General features: G+C 52.5%; 1 protein-coding gene across 1 annotated transcript; it reads left to right on the top strand.

The window, feature by feature from the left end:
• Positions 1–2,133: 2,133 nt before the first annotated feature.
• PMP22 (peripheral myelin protein 22) lies at positions 2,134–15,414 on the top strand. Its single transcript, XM_010721240.4, has 5 exons — positions 2,134–2,284; positions 3,006–3,106; positions 4,021–4,111; positions 10,796–10,936; positions 14,187–15,414. Exons 2-5 carry the CDS (start codon positions 3,029–3,031, stop codon positions 14,351–14,353), a joined length of 477 nt encoding a protein of 158 aa, XP_010719542.1. The 5' UTR covers positions 2,134–2,284; positions 3,006–3,028; the 3' UTR covers positions 14,354–15,414.
• Positions 15,415–17,071: the final 1,657 nt, after the last annotated feature.

Here is a 17,071-nt window from a genome sequence, read left to right on the forward strand (position 1 = left end):
GCACGGATGTGTTTCTTTCTTCTGGAGTCAGTGAGTGAATTTGGGTTTCATTGAGGCCAGTGGGAATTTCTCCAGTGCCTCTATCAGTGATGACAACTGGCTTGGAGCTGAATAAAAGAGTTGGACAAAATTGGTTTTGGGGCACAAATGCAGAGTTGGCAGGACTGAAATATTTTACAAATTCCTCTTGGTTTAGTGGAAAACAAACATCAGGAAGAGTAAGGAAATGTCTCCAAGATGTATTATGTCTCCTGTTTTAGAAGATTGCTAAATGTAAATGCCTGTCTTCCCTCACATTTTTTCTTGCTTGAAATGGCTTTGTTAGAAAAAGTAAAAACCACCTTTCTTGGCACTCTCCTTGCCTATGTGTGCCTGTCAGTGTCCATCTGTGCCTACTGCTCACCTTATTCATCTAGTTGCTTGATAGCAGGATGCCTTTCCTCATCCCAGGGCACGCTGAGGGCAGTGCAGATTTCTGCCCTTTCCCCTTTGCCTTTCAAATCCTCCATTGCTTGTGGTCTTAATCAGCAGGGCAGGGAGCAGGAAGCCACTCCCTCAAATTGTGATGATGGAGCAAAGTCCTGGGATTGGAGACCTCCATCCACGAGAAGACATCCAGAGAAAGTCTGCCCTTTTTGTGTAGCTGGAAAAGGTTAATTCCCATCCATCAGGCTGAGGCAGTGAATGAGGTGTACATATCTGCTGGGCCGATGGCAGAGCCTGTGTTGTGTGGTCGTGGTGGTGCCATGGATACAGCCCACTGAGACTTGCACCTTTCCCAGCCTCGCGGCTCCTTGCTTGCATCTGAGCCTCCTAATGTTATATGACAAACAATTTCCTTCCCAACATCATATTACCGTACTCTAGAAACTGAAGCATGCTAATGCTTTTTAAGCATTTTAAGGATAATCCTATCCTTAAATGATCCCATAGAAAATGTTCTGATTTTTCATAATGGCTTCCCAGAGCCATTTGGACGATACACCTTTCCAAGAGCATGAGGGAGCACTGGATCAATGGGCACTTCTCTTTGGGCTCCCTCCACAGATTCTAATCTGCAACTCACAGCCAAAACAGGCTTCATTTCCCTCAAGTGGCTCCTTTCATTGATCCATAGAATTGTTGAGTTGGAAGGGACCACTAAAGGCCACCTAGTCCAACTCCCTGCAATGAACAGGGACACCAGCACACTCCAGCAGCTGCTCAGAGCCTGGTCCAGCCAGAGCTGATTTCTCACATGCTCAGAAAGCTGCAGGCACACAGGAGTGGAGATCTCAGACTAAACTCCCTCTGCACAGCTGTGGGCTGGCACTGCTGGAGCGGCTCGGTGGCATTGTGCAGGTGGTGGCAAAGCAGGGGCTGGAACACGGTGTGAAGCCTGGGGCCACTGACCCATCTCCCCTGTGCACCTCCCCAAAGTGCTCCAAACTCCCTTTGGCTGATGCATGTGTTGGGACCCCTCACACACAGCACAGCCAAGCCTGTGCTGCAGGGAACACGCCTGCTTGCCAGCAGGAAGGAGCCAAGCACGCTTCTCTCCCTCTTTCTCCCAAGATTTACAGTTTTGGCAGCTGGATATCAAACTCATCTGCCTCTGCAACGAGGCAGGACCAGTCTGGAGCTGATGTGTGCAGAGGGGAGAGGTGATGGGGAGGCTGGTGGTGGTGCTTAGGGCTCCCTCTGGGTCTGTAGAGATCTGCTGCACCCGAGCAAAGCACCTCTTCCTCTCTGAGGTCTTACACTCTCCTGTAATCAGTTCCCCAGGAGGAGGCTTCCAGGGGCCGAGGCACCCTGCCAGACAGCCAGAACCAACGGCCATCAGAGCAACAAGTCACAAAGGTGTCCCTTTGCCAAACACATCCGCGCTGTACAAACCAGAGATGAAATTCCCCTCGACTCCGGCACAGCCAGCTTCCAACATTCCCCAAATCCTGTCCCACACATCCCCGTGCCGCTGCTGGGGTGAGGGCACACAGCAGAGCCCCACTCCGAACGCCGCATCTCCAGCCCCTCCCGTAGCGGAGCGCCGCGGGATGCCGGCTGGAGCCGGGGCTGTGTGCGGGTTCCAGGGCTGCACACAGAGGCGGACTGGGAGCAGTGAGAAGGGGACACCGGCGGACTGCCGGGAGCTGCCGTCGCACTTATAGGAGGAGCGGCCGCAGGACCCTCCCTGTCCCGCAGACGCAAGCTGGGCGGTGGCCCCGGTTAAAGGGGAAACTTGACAGCGCCGCGCCCGCTCCGCTGCGCGCTGCCCGCTCCGCTCCGCCGCTCCCGGCTCCGCGACGTGAGTACTGCCACGGCCCGGGACGGGGACACGGGGAGACCTCGGGGCACTGAGGGTACCCGAGGTAGATGATTCGGGGCAGACCAGCTCCGAGGGAAAGGGTCCGAGGTAGCTCTGTGGGGAGATGGACGCGTCCCCGCCCCGGGGATCCGTAGAGGAGATGGGCGAGGGAATGCTTCTCCGGAGGAGCGGGGCCGGTGGAGGCTGCCCGCTGGTCTCATGTGGAGGTGGGCTGAGACCTCTCCACCCGGTGGAGAGGGGCCGGGAGAGAGCCCTCCCGGGGAGCACGGAGGGGAGATGGAGCGGGGAAGCACCCCCACCCATCTGGGGCAAAGCGATCGGAGCCCCCCCGGCGGAAGGGGGCTGGGGGAGCCCCCGGCACTCCTCCGGGGAGGGGGCCAATGGATGCCCCCGGCGAGAGCACTCGTAGGAGCCCCGGGGGTTTTTGTGAGAGGTGAAGTCGAGGAACCCTCCTCGAGGGGAGAAGGGCTGGAGGACCCCGGAACACCGGAGCTCGGGTGCCCGCCCCGCCGCAGGGCTCAGGAGAAGCCCGAAGCTGTGCCCCAGCATCCCCGCCCCGGGCCGGGGCTCCCGGCGGGACGGGCGGGTTCTGCAGCCTGCGGAGCGCCTCCTGCTGCCCTCGGGGCTGCGATCCGCACGCACATACACACACATACATAGACGTCCGCATGCTCAGCAGCATCTCCCTCTCCTCGTCTAGTTGTACCCGAGACCACCGCCAGGATGCTGCTCTTGCTGCTGGGGATCATCGTGCTCCACGTCACCGTGCTGGTGCTCCTCTTCGTCTCCACCGTCGTCAGCGTAAGTACGGCACCGAGGCATCGGGAAGGACGGAAGCTGTTCGTTTTATTTCGGTTCCTTTTCCAGCCCAGCTTTTTGCAGGAAAAGTTTATTTCCTGATGACTGCCTTGCTAGCAGTGGGATTTTGAGTATTTTGCACTGAAAACTCTTTTTCTTGTTGTCCCATGGGTGCGGCCAGGGGTGCTCAGTGCATCCATGCTGTGTTTGAGCTCACATCACCCAAACCACATCCATGTGGGTGAAACCGTGCTGCTAACGGGCTCAGCCTGTGGGACCAGTACAGCCAGTCAGAGCAAAGTGGGACTGGTTGGATACTATAGCCTCAACATCAGCAGTTTTGCTCTCCAGATGTGCTCTGCTAGGGCCATGAGATAGGGACAGCATCTCCTACTCAGGATATCCAGCTGTGAGCTTAGCAAACATTAGAATAATGAGGGCTGGGTGCTGCATGGGTCTCCAAGCATTTTTCTCAGCACGGAGCCCAGTCAGGTTTAAAAGAGGTTTGACTCTGGTTTAGAACACAGCAGTTTTGTGGAGCTGCAGTCTTGCTTCACCACGTCCTTTCCTTTCCTTTTTAAATTCTTTTTTGGTAGTAGCAGCAGTGGAAGAATTTACAAAAACCTTCCAAGTCATTAGGAATCACGTGGCAGCATTCAAATTGCCCGGCCAGGCTGCGGGATGCAGCAGGGAGGGGAGCGTGCATCCCCACTGGACCTGGCCCATGTTTAAAGGGAATAAAGAGCTTCTGTTTGTTTTTGTTTGTTTGTTTGTTTTTTGTTTTTCTGCCGTTGAGGCCAAAGCAGCAGAAATCAAATATGAGTATTTACTTTGCAAACCTCTTTCTAAAGAAAAGCCTGTGGTTGGGAATGGAAGGGGTGCATGGCTCCTGCTCACGGGGCTGCATCTCATTGCAGCAATGGCTCGTGAACGGCGGGCAGACAGCGGACCTGTGGCAGAACTGCACCACCGGTGCCGTCTTCCAGTGCCTGACATCATCCACGAATGGTGAGTGCCTCCCCAGCTGTTGCTGCTGTCACTGCCCCCGGGCTTGTGAAATTGAGGGGGATTGGCCTTTGCAGGTGGTTTGTGGGCACATCTGGGCTCAGCTGGCATGGAGACTGATGCAAGCTGGGAAGTTTTTCAATGCAAGCTGGTTTCTGAGCTTAGAGGGAGAGGAGTTCCTGCTGGGATGTGGCGCTTCCAGGTGCCTGGGAGTAGTCATCACTCCAAATCTGTGCGCAGGGATACAGAGCAGTCCGTGCTTTAGTTTTCACAGGAGACAGAGCTGGTGCCAGTGGTGTTTGTTTTCAGTTAGCCTGGTTTCATTTTCCCTGGGAACAGATTCTTCAGTGAAACCATTGCAGCAATCCATGGACCGTACTGGTGCCACTGGGAGCGCAGTCACACTGCCAGTGCCCAAAGGGTGCTCCTGATATAGGAGCCAACCGCTGCACCGTGGTCCTGGTGTGAGCATACAAAAGGGTTTGGCAGTGATGGGAGATGGCTGGGGCTTTGGGGGCTCATGGTTCACCCCCATCTGCAGCCTGCTGTACCCATGGGTGGGGGCTGATGCTCTGGGAGGGAGGAACGCAACGTGGGGCTCTGCTGACGCCTGCTGGTATCAGGGCCAGCAGGGAAAGCTGGAGCCAGGTCCAGGCTGGGAGCAATCCCACTGGATCCTGCTGGCTCCCTCTGGAGCCCCAGCCTTCCCCAGCACTTGGCTGCTTCACCGCTGGGCACACGTGCTCAAAAACTGCTGAATTTCTGCTTGAAAAATGTGGAGATTTGTTCATAAAGACCTCCCCAAATATTCTGCTCTAGCAACCTCCATTGCTTGCTCCAGGTGTTTGTGGGATCACGTGTGTTGGGAGATGGCGGTGGTGAGGGGTTTGTCCAAAATGGGGCTGGGATAGGGTCCCCTACCTCTAAATGTCCTGGGTGGGGGAGGTTGTACTGCGTGCCCCTCAGGGACCGTCTGGGTCCTTGCCCGTGATCTCTTATCATTAAAGCTCTTATCATTAAAGGGGCTGTAGGCAAGATGGGCCAAACGGATTGGAGCAGTGGGGTTTGGTTGACGAGGTGCCACCGTGAGCAGCTCTTTGAACAGAGCTGCACCGTGCTCAGGCCTTCATTTAAAGCTCTCCACCCCAGCTCTTGGTTACACTGTACTCGCACTCTCTTTGCGAGGAATCTGCTTACTTTCAAAAATATAAACTACCCTATAGCAGCTGCCACAGACCTCTCTCGTCTCAGCTTCTCAAAGCGCAGGCTGTGCGCCTTGCAGGCTGCAGAAAGCCCCAAGAATTGGTGCCTGTGCCGGTGCCAAGGACGGCGCTCAACGGTTAATGCTGCGTGCCAAAGGAGCGAGGAGCCATCGCTCAGGGCTTTGGCAGAGATCGCTCCGTGTGTGAACGCAGCTGTTTTTCCTCCAGCCAGCAAAGTGGCCGCTGCTGTGCGGTATTTCTTCTGCTGTTTTCTGGGGAAGGAGCGGTGTGAGCATAGAGCTGGAATAGGTTTGATGAGGCGGGGCCAGGCTGGCGAGTTCAACACAGATGGGGATTTTTGGAGAGGGTCATTGCGCTGAGCCCCCACCTCCCAGATTCCTCCTCTGAGCATATCCTGGTGGGAATGAGGAGGTGGGAATGCGGGTGGGGGCTGCTGCCCACTGCTCCGCTCCACCACCGTCCACGTGGTGCCTCCATTTTGTTAGATAATGACTTTTTTTTTTTTTTTTTTTTTTTTCCAAGAGGCCAAGAACTATGGAAAAAATGTTGCAATCTTTGCTTCGTTTGCGCTGTCAGACATTCCTGGAAAAGACTTATCTCAGGAATTCAGCTCTGAATCCCAGAATTGCGCTGCGCTCCAGCCCCCGGCTGCTCCATCCCAATGCAGCACGGGACCGAGCTGCTAAAGTGCTATTTAAAAGATCCCACCCCCAATTTGCACCAACAATATTCTTCCCTTCCCCCTCCTCCTCCCTCCCTCCTCCAAAGTGGCCTTTCCTCCCTATATCTGAAGAGGTTTTTTTTTAATGTGGGTGAGATTGTTTTACTGTTCTCTACTACTCTTTCTCTGCTTTTGGGAAGGTCACATGCAGGGAAGCGATGGGGACCAGCAGGGACATCCTTCTGTAACATCATGGGATGATTCTCCTGTTGCCTCCTCCCATTTTCTCGTGTTGCTGCTCTGTGGCTTCGTCAAAGGCAGGCTGGTGGTTTGGGGCTTTTTCAATGGGAAAAGAAAACCCCAAACATTGGCAGAGGAGCAGCCTGCCAATCCACGTGATGACTGAGAGCCTGTGGTGCACTCCTGCATCTGCTGATGTGACAGCTGCAAGCAAAGCACGTGTGAGTCACCCAGAGCAGAGATGTTCCCATCAATGGGAAGCTCTTTTCTTTCAGCAATGTATTGATTTCTGCCATAAATGTGTTGCCTATGATATGAAAGGGATTTCCTCTGCTTAAAACCAGGCTACTGTTTTTTCTTCACAAAGCACATCTGGTACAGAGGGGGTGGGGAGCAGTGCTGATTTCCCTGTTCTTGGCTGTGTGAGGTCAGTTGGCTTTCCCTAGAAGAGGAGCAAAAGAAAGATGGCACTGTGGGAGGAAACCAGGGCTGTGAAACCAGAGCCCACTGCAGCATGCAGTGCTGGATGGCCCTTAACCCAACAGCTCTGGGACTTGAGACCTCTGGATGTCCACATTGCTCACTGGTTTTGCCCATCCCTGTTCCTGGGACTTCAACTCAGCAGCACACAAACCCTCTGGAGGTCTCAAAATGATGCATTTACCACCTCCACTTGCTCTGAAGCACAAGTCGGGAGGAGGTCAGAGTCACCCCAAGGGGCTTGGAGCTAGTGTGGATGTCACGCACCTGATGGAAGGTGGATGCAATGGTGTCAGCAGATTGCTGCTGCCTTGGCAGCACTGGGTTTTGCCTCCAGGATGTGAGCTTCATTGGCCTGACAGGATGGCTGTGGTCAGTCTTGGGGCTAAGCAATGGAGATATAGTGCCAAAGAGACAATGCCTGTTTGAAATGGACAGTTCTGGAGAGCTATAGAGCCTTGGAGACTTCTTGGATGGAGCTTTAAGCCAAAAGGAAGGGTGAACAAGAGGAAAAGAGGACAAGAGGAGAGTGGAGTGCTTTGGGTGTTTCATCTCCTTTTGAAGGAATGGCAGAAGAGGATTGGAAAGAGTTGGGAGGCAATTGCAGTGCTGAGTTCTTCCTGCAGCCTCAGTGCTTCCCACCTGCTCATCTGCACCACTTGCAAATACCTTGGGAGAGCTACAAAGTCCCTGTTTTTGGGGACAATTTCCAGGAATACCTCAATCCATCATACCACAGTTCTTTCCAGGGAGCAGACACACGAGGACAAGAAAGAAGTGGCTGTTGGGTGGCTGCTTCTCCCATGCCTGCAGCATGGCTGGGGAGGTTCAGCTTTGTGCTGGTGGGACTGGAGCGAAGGGAGCTGCCATTCCTTGGAGCTCAAAACCATTGCAAACCCCATCACTTGTGATGTATCCTGTCCTCCTCTTAGCCAAGGATGTAGGGTCAGTTCACGTTCTTGATCAGACCTGGAAACCTGAGGGTCTGCTTTGGACAACACAGCTTTTGCTGCCAGCCTTCAGCGGCCACATTTGTGCTGATGGATATTCATGTTGTTCCTGGCCCTGCTGATCTTCAGCTCCCAGCACTGAAGGAGCAGGTTTGCCTCGTACATGTGATTATTCATTTTAGCTTTGGAGCTATTATACTCTACAGTGACCTCCTTAGTGGTTGTTTCCTTCCCCAGAAGTGGCTGCATTTCAAGGGTGTGACACGTGCAGCTTGTAAGAGGCAAGACAAGCTGCAGGTCTCAGCACACAGATGTTTTTAATGCACAGCACTAAATTTAGTCATGCCTTGCATCAAGTGCATGAGCTGGTTGCTCAGACTAATACTCTTCCATGTGCACTTTATTCTTTCTCCTTGGATGGGTCCCAAGAGGACTGCATGCCTCTGACATTCAACTCTGGCCAACACCCATCCTTTACGACCCTCTGCTTTCAGCCAGGGGCACCTTTCTGTCCATCCCATCCTGTCTCATCCCGTCAATCCTGCATCCTCATCGGGTATAAAACCCTCCTTCAGGGAGCTTGGGGACTTGCTGAGATGAGGGTGTGGGTGAGCTGCTGTTCTGCTGGGGGTTTCAATGGCAATTGCTATTCTTCTAGCTTTCTTTCTTTCATCTTTCCCTTCAGGATAGAGAAATGCATTCTGCAGCATCTCAGGGTAAGTCTTTTCCCCGCTGTTAGGCTGTCAGTGGCGGTGTGAGCACATGGGGGTTTGCAGAGCTCAGGGAAATTTTAGACTTTCCTTTTTAAAAGCTTCTTGTGTAATTCCTGACTGTCTGAAGGGCTGTAGGGCTGCCCGTGATGCGCTCTCAGGAAGCTCTGGGCAGGGCATTATCTGTCCTTTCCACTCTGCTCCCTTTTCTTCCTCCTCCTGAAGAGCAAAGATATAAACAAGGAGCTGAACAGACACAGGAGAAAAATGGAACAAGGAACAATTTGTGGTGCCTGGGGAAACCACAAATAGCAGCCTGGGAGTGCCCAGTGCTGACAGCCCCTCTGTGGCACCCAGACCTCCGGGGGAACCTGCCTCAATTCAATCCACCAGGTGGGGCATAGTGCTAACAGTGAAGGAGTTGAAAGTATTTGAGGGTGAGGAGGCAGCCCTGCTAGCTGCAGTTATAGCAGTGCTTTCTAAGGAATTAAAGGCAATTAGCTGTGCTCATACTGCTGATGTCTGTAGGCTTGGACTTGCTGCTCGCACCTGCAGCTCTGGGTAATGAACTGAGCATCCTGGCATGGCTCTCTATGACAAAGGGGTTTTGCAAAGCCCATAAAATCATTTGCATTCAGAACCAAAAATGAGGCCTGGGGAGGCGGATGTAATTAAAAGGGCAGCTCAGCTTTCAGTCTAGACAGCCTCTGCCTAAAATAACCTGCAGTTGGACATCCACCTCCGAGCAGACAGGGCTCCTCTGCTAGCGTGGTTCTGTGGCCCTTGAAATGACAGAAGAACCTGTGTGGGAGCCATTCATCTGGAGCATGGCAATAGGATGGCAGTCAGCAGCTGGCCACCCTCTAACTCTCTGCCCCAGTCTGAGCAGTGAGTTAGGACTGGATGTGAGCATCCCCTCTGGTGCCCAAGGAAGCATGAGGCAGGGGCTTTCCTGCCAGGCCAGCATAAGATGGATAAAATATATAGGATGTTTGGTGTGCACGTCCATGTGAAAACTGCACTGGCATTTCCTGAAGTGATAGAATTGATAGTTCTGTCCTAACGAATTGCAGCAACTGTTGCATGTGGAGATAAATCCAGCAGCACTGGAACAAGTGGAATGCAGCAGCTCTTCAGCAAAGCACGTTGATGCTACGGAGTAATTTGGCATGGGGAGTATGGGAAGGAGGGAAGGAGAAAGACTGTCTGCAATGAGCAGGGGCTGTGCTGGGTGGTTTCTGACTGCTTTCGTGAGCAGGAACTGCATTTGTTCTATTGTACGAACAGCAGGAGGCCAAAGGGAGAGACAAGAGGTAGGATTTATGGGCTGAAGTCAAACAAGACAGACATTACTAAATTGCACAGGATGTTCCCTGCGGGCATGGATTTGCTATTCTCTGGTGGAGCCTGCTGGAAGGGCTCAGGCGTGTGTCATCATCGCCATCCTGGCATGAGTCTGCACTGCGCTCCCTGGTGCAAATTCAGCTCCCAGTGCTGCCGGTGGGGACATGGGGTGGGGAGCGTGCTCACCTCTGCTTGTGCACTGCCTCATTTGCTGCACTGAATGTTGAAGGTTGCTAAGCCGAAGTGTAGCTGTTTTTGGAAGTCTTGCTGTGTTCCAGACATCTTTTTTGCAGAAATGCTCTTTGCTGTAGAACGCTGTTCCTGGCAGAGTGCAGCCTGGGGTATGAGTTAAACTGTGGCAGGAGCATGGGTCTGATTTTCCTGCTGAATGAATTGGTGTAATATCATTAAAGACCACTCAGGATGTGCAGGTACACTACAAATATCCATTATGAGCTCAAAGTTTGTAAAGAAAGGCAGTGATACTTGTCAGCATCTGGGCAGTGGACAGCACTGCCTCTTTCTGTCTGTCTGTGGCAGTTCATAGGGTAGAGAGGCATTTTGCTTGTTTATTTATATACATATTTTTTACACGGGAGTTACACACCCACGAGGCCTGGAAATAGCTGGGCAGTGACTCACGCAGGGGCTGGTTCAACTGGTCGGCTCTGGGACAGAGCTGCACTTGGCAGCTGCCGCTGGCTCCTTCCAGCAGGTTTGCCACACCAGGGCAGGGAGGTTTGCACTCGCTCTGTTTACTCTGCTTCTGAGCGTGGCTGGCTCGCTGTCTCCCACATTGCTGCACGTGGCTTTGGTGTTCCTAGTACAGCTGAAACACACTTCTATCGTAAGTGCATTTCAGCATTCTCCAAGAAGAGTGTGGCCCCATCATTTCTCTTTCCAGCATGCTGATCCATGCAGATGTTGTCCAAAATCCCCAGGCAACATCACACTGAATGTCGCAATGCAGAAGCATCACTGGGACCAAAGAGCCACGTGGAGTGGCAGGACCATGACACAGGAATGATGCTGTGCTTGGGGCTTGCTGTCACTGATGTCTCCGTCTGTTTTTCCCCCAGAATGGTTGCAGTCTGTCCAAGCAATGATGATCCTCTCCGTCATCTTCAGCGTCTTGTCCCTCTTCCTGTTCTTCTGTCAGCTCTTCACGCTCACTAAAGGTGGACGGTTTTACCTTACTGGGATCTTCCAAATCCTTGCTGGTAAGTGGGAGCTGATCAATGGGTCTGGGTGCGGAGATGCGCTGGGGATGGGATTTCAAGCAGAGGAGAGGGAAACAAGCGCTTTCTTGAGCACAGAAGCAGGAGGGCAGTCAAGCTGGCTCCTTGAAGGGAAGAGGGTATGCATAATGTGGATCCATAGAGCTCTTCTGCCTCCACACTGGTGTCCAGCTGCCAGGACGTGTTGTACACCCAAATTTCTGGCTATGCTTCCCTGGCAGACTGCTGCTCCAGCTGGGGAGATGTCAGGGGGCCAGAGAGGAGCACTCGGGGTTCCATGGCTTGGGGTGGGCACTGCCAGTGCCAGTTGCTGGGCTGGGCAAATTGCAAATATACTGCAGCTGCTGGTGTTTGGGGATGTAGAGACCATCGTGTTTTGGCCAAAGAGGACCCGAGGATTATTTATAAACTTGCCATCAGGGGCTGGTGATTTCCCCCTCAGCGAGGAGCTGCTCGAGCATGCAGGGTGAGCCAGCTGCCTTTGAACTGTCAGCTGCTATTTTTAACTCTTAAGAAGTCAGTGCTGGAAACGAGCCACAGTTCGTGTACTACGTTGCAGTTCTCCAAATATAGATGCTGCAAAAGCACTGGCTCTGTTTGTGTTTCCACGTATGAAACCAGTGAAGAGGATTTTCAAGTGTTCAGGCTAGAAAAAGTAAATTGCTCAAGGAGGTTCTGGCTAATGTATGAGCTTAACGCCCAGCTGTCTGGTGAGGAGACTCACTGTCTAGGAGAGCTTTAGAGGTGTATCTGGAAACCACTGTATGTGTGTTCTGCTACTGAATCAGGGAAAAATTCACCCACTGCACTTCAGATGGAGCATCCTCTAAGTGACTGGCCACTGCAATTCAGGAACAGCTTAGAGTTAGCCTCTTCTTGCAAACACAACATGAATTCTATTATAAGAGTTTCTGCTTGGCCATAAAGCAAAGGATGAGTTCATATCAGTTCGTCTCTGGGAAGATGGATGTGATGAAATACATTACAGCCATGGAGACAAGGAGAGGAAATGGGTATTAATAAAGCAATTATCTGCCTGGGAACTTGTCTAACCGAACTGGGAGCAGAAGTCTGCTCTCTCCTAAGTGGCTGCTGATGCATCCTCATTGGCAGAGGAGAAACTGGGAGCTTACCCTCCTGTCTGTGCTCTGCTTGGTGTCCTTGGGGAAGCAGCATCAGGATGCAGATCTGCTGCCTCCTTCCTTGGGTCAAATCTTTCTCCAGTCCAGTGCAGAGGTCAGGAAAAGTTAGAGTTGATCTCCACACAGATTTCCTATGGACTGGAGAGCAGTAAGCAGAGGTTTAGATGAGCCACACAGAGGTGGGAACTGGTGTCCATTCTTGCTGTGATGCTGAATTTGAGGTCTGTAGGCTGTGCTCACCTTGCAGGAGGTTTCACCTAGTGGGGCAGACAGAGCTGGTCAAGGAGCTGAGCTTGGTGTGGTCTTCTTACAGTTTTTAGGAAAAACCCAGAGGACTTCCCATGCCCGGGAAGGGATGGGAAAGCCACTTCTGGAGTCTTCCAGGAGGCTGCAGCCTCCTCCTGGGGTTGCAGCTTGGCAAAGCCAAGGATCTGGCTAGCAGTACTGCTTGGTTTCAACCAGTGGGTGATGAGGATGGGACTGTGGGGTGCTATCAGGTGGCAAAGCCAAGCCAGCAGTGCCCTAAGAGCAGGAGCAGAGGGCAAGGATTGGTGACTGCTCCAATTGAACAGAGCTGGGTAGACAGGGGCAAGAAAAGATGCACAAGGTCAGCTGGGTGTGTTGGGCAGAGCAGGATGCATCCCCAGCACTTTGTTCACACTGCTTGGATCCATGTAAAGTCTGGCTGGGTTTTCCCTGCTGGCATTTCAGCCATAAGAGGCACCAAAAGGTCCTGGACAGCTCTCCCACTCATGTGCTTCTGTCTAGTGGATCCATCATGGTGTACTCATCCACAGCAACTCACAACAGTGGAAATCCAGGATTTGGCCCAGCTTCTCCATCCTTTTGCCCAGTCCCAGCATCACTTGGGCATCCAGCTGGGCTGTCACCATGCACTGCCCTGCAGAACAAGTTTCAGAGATTGTTTGCCCTCCTGGTGTGTCAAGGCAAGACTGGAGCAAAGTCAGGCTCCAAAGTTGTGCTGCATTTGCTATTCATCAGTGCAACAGCTGAGTGCAGCTGGCCATCACTTCCTCAGCATATTCACCAGGCCAAACTCAGTGCAGATGCTGCAGATATGCAATTGCAGCCATCACCTCCAATTTTGCTGAATTCCTCCTGCAGACAATTGTCACTGTATGTTCTGCAGTCTGTAGGTGACCGGCGTGGCTGCATGCCTGCTCTCAGTCCCACCAGCATTTGCAGACAATTGTTATGTTCTCTTTGCATGGGCTGGGCAGTGGGAGTTTGCTCTCGTGCTCAGAGAATGGAAAGTGCCCCAGTGGCGCGTTAATGAAACGTATTCCCACTTCTGCACTTTCCCAGAACAAAGGAGCAGTGTCAAGTGGAATTACTGCTCAAATATCACTGTGGTTCGATGTAGGTGGTCCTGAGATCTGTGCAGGGGATGTGGTGCTGACAACAGCCCAGCGACTGTATAATAGAACTGCTGGGATGGACTGAAAGAGCTTGTTTTTGGGGGGATATAGTGGTGGCTTTGTGTCGGCACTGGGCAGTCCTCAGTGCTGATGAGTTGTTTTTGCAACAAAGCTAAAACACTGCCCACTGAGGCTGATGGTCTGTGGCCGGCTGGGGGTATGGAGGACAGGGGCAAACTTTGTGTTGCAGAGTAGGGTCTGCAGGGGGGGGAGGAGAGGAGCAGGTTCTGCTTATCCAGAACCATGGCAGGGACTTGCACTTGCATAGCACGTGTTAACCCAAAATAATAACATGGCTTGTGTCTGCAGCAGCTCTGGTTGGATGGCTTAGGCTACAGTTTTCAATGGGACACTCAGGGTGGCCAGGTTGGTCTGGAGCAGCAGCCCAAGGGGTGGGTTAACCCGGGGGATACTCATACCTTGCTTGCTCCAGGGCCTGCTGCCTTGTTGCTCAGAGCCTGGCAATGATATCCCCACTCACCTGCAGCCAGGGACCACAGCCTTACCACCTTCCAATCCCAGTTTGCAAGCACGCAATAGAAAAAGCCATTTTCCATGCTGGTATTTGGCATTATCCTCTCCAGCATGTCCAGCTGTGGGTTCCCATCTGGGAGCTGCTACTCACCCCATTCCCTGTGTGCTTCCTTGCAGGGCTCTGCGTGATGAGTGGTGCAGCCATCTTCACAGTGAGGCACACGGACTGGCACGAAGCCTCAGAAAACATCTCCTACGGCTTCGCCTATATCCTGGCATGGCTGGCCTTCCCCCTGGCCCTCGCCAGTGGCATCATTTATGTCATCCTACGGAAGCGCGAGTGATGCTGCAGGAAGTGCAGCCAGGGCACTGCTGACATGCATGGAGGAGATGGAGGCGGGGGAAAATAGACGAGAAAACGGAAAAGAAAATTAACCAAAAAAAAAAAAAGAAAAAAAAAAAAAGGAATAAACCCTCCCACCAAAAACCAAACCAAACCCAACCGACCCCAACAGGAAACACTCAAAGGGTTACTTGTTAATTGAAGATGTATATAGTATCTATGGTTTAAAAAACCTATTTATAACACTTTTTACATATATGTACATAGTATTGTTTGCTTTTGTTGACCATACGCTATGTTTTAAAGCCTAAAGAAAGTGCCTAAGGAATTATTACTCCTAACAGTGTAACAAGAGCGCGGTGATTTCTCTCTCATGCAGAACCTTCTTTGATCTGAACTCTCCTTCTCCATCCCAGCCTCAGTCGAGCCCTGGAACCCCCAGCTCTGGCTGCTCTTACACTGGCACAAAGCAGTGCTTCTCCACTGGAGTTTCGCCTGCTGCTGTCAGCTGGAGGCTTGGTCCCTGCTCCTCCTGCCTGCTGTGATTTGGCAGCTGGGGTGCCAGGGTTGGCGGAGGCACTTCCAAAAGTTTCGAAGGGTTTCGAAGCAAGGGATTGCCAAAAGTGCCTAAATGACTTACTGCCCAAGTCCCACTGCCTTGCCACCACACCCACTGAGATTTTGGGCTTTTAAATCACTTAGGTTGAATGCAATCAAGCAGGGGCTGTGCTCTCTCCCTGTGTGTGCTGGGTGCAGCCCAAGCTTGGGTACTCCCATCATGAAATGCACATTATCTTTGCGTGGAGGTAGAGTGCTGATGAGCAGGAAGCAAACCCAGTATACCTATGAAATCAAATGCCAGATATATGAAATGGTGCTATCTATTTACCATTCCTTATATTGCTAGCAATTTAACCTTATTCACTGGAAATTCAGCTAACAATCTTAAGGTAAACAACAAAGCTAGAAATGAGAAATAATTCTGTGTAATATAAATGAGCTTACAACTGCTTTTGTACTTAGACAACTTACTATTGTTTTTAATAAAGCATTTATAACCAAGGTTCTTTTTCCCCCCATGATCAAGAGGAACAGAAGCAGCTCTGGCTGGAGCCCCACTGGCCCAATGCCGGAGCGCGATGTCTGTCCTCTGTCTGTGTGTCAGAAATGTGTCTGGCAATGAATGGGCACCTGTGCAGACCCCAGGCTGCCTCCTGAGGACTCCAGACACTGCGTTGCTGTCGTCGTTTTTGTTTCATTTGGGTTTTTCTTTTCTTTTTTTTTTTTTTTTTTTTTTTTTTGCTTTGCTTTTCTGATTTTATACCGACTGTGTGGACTAAGAAGCAATGAAATAAAAGTCAGAATAACTCCGTTGCTTCTGTTTTTGACATTTTTGCGGGTTAGAGCCAAGCTGTGCTCCACCGGCCTGCTTCCACAGCTGTCCCACCAATGGGCTCAGTGATGCCGTGCAGCAGATTTTGGGCTCAATCCTCCTGCTGAGATGGGCTGTGAGCTTGCTGGGCTGCCTGGCAGGCAGACGTGCTGTGCTGGGGGAGTGACGATTCATTGGCACGGGCGGTGAGACCATGGCCTGAGCTCAGCACTGAGCTGATTCCTACTCATCCTTCTGGTTCTGCACTAAGATGTCCCTGGGATATGGCCACCAAAACCAGCAGAATGCACCTGAGCAGGGAGTCTCAGGTCAGCACCAGCTGCTGGAGGGCCTGGCCAGCTCTGCCAGCCTGCACAAACAGCAGAAGCCTTTCATTCTTGTGCACTGAAACACCCAGAGCCTGGAGATGCAATGACAGCTAGAGAAACAGCACATTGTAGGCAACGTGTGCAACCTTCGTGGCTGGCAGAGAAACATTTGTGCTTCTGCTTGCTCATTCATTTGGCTATTAAATATCCGAGCTGATGTAGCAAGTGCTGCTGGCACAGACACAATGGATCCTGCAGCACTGTGTGCTGAGGCTGATTGCTGACATCAAGCCAGGTCCTGAGGCTCAAAACGCAGCCATGTCCCCAGGGAGCAGCAAGAGGTGCCCTGCAGCTTCACCACTCAGCTTTGCCTGGCAGCCCTGTGCCCGGCTTGGCCTCAGGGACCCCTGGCCGTGGCTTCCAACGCAGGGCATTTCCCTGAGTGATCATTTTGGGGTGCTCTGGTGATGCTCAGGAGATCTTGATTGCCCGCAGGGCCCCCATGAGATGCAGCCCTGGGCAGGTGGAGGTCCCAGGTCACACCATGCGTGGCACCGTGCTTCCAGCAAGGACACAGACATCCATTCCCAACTCATCTGTGGAGCAGTCAGGAACACGGGCGATGATTGTTGAAAGGGAAAACAACGCACGGGTTGGATCTCCTGTGGAAAGGACAGCTGCAGTGGTGTTCATGTGTGGAGGGTTCAAGGGCAGAAAGACCCCCACCAACGCCCCTCAGGTTGGGGAGGAAAGCAGCAGAACTCAATGCTGGCCTCGAGCGGGCTGTTTTGAAATTTTTGGCTTTAATTCAGCCAACTCGGGCCTCTCCGGAGCCTCGGGGCCGGCCGCGCGTGAAAGGGGGAGAGATGGAGCCGGCTCCGTGCGGGCACACAGTGCGGGATGGGGCCGCCACCCAGCGGCTGCGGGCGGCACTGCAGAGGGTCCGGGTCCGGGTCCGGGTCCGGGTCCGGGTCTGGGTCTGGGTCCGAGTCTGGGTCCGGGTCCAGGTCCTGGTCCG

Source organism: Meleagris gallopavo, chromosome 20 (assembly GCF_905368555.1).
Source record: "Meleagris gallopavo chromosome 20, MGAL_WU_HG_1.1, whole genome shotgun sequence".
Lineage (NCBI taxonomy): Eukaryota > Metazoa > Chordata > Aves > Galliformes > Phasianidae > Meleagris > Meleagris gallopavo.

Excerpts from the sequence above, each read along its gene's own strand:
- PMP22 (XM_010721240.4), top strand. The coding sequence starts at position 3,029 with ATGCTGCTCTTGCTGCTGGGGATCATCGTGCTCCACGTCACCGTGCTG. Across the intron at positions 4,112-10,795 it reads CCTGACATCATCCACGAATG|AATGGTTGCAGTCTGTCCAA; the intron begins GTGAGTGCCTCC and ends TTTTTCCCCCAG. Across the intron at positions 10,937-14,186 it reads GATCTTCCAAATCCTTGCTG|GGCTCTGCGTGATGAGTGGT; the intron begins GTAAGTGGGAGC and ends GCTTCCTTGCAG.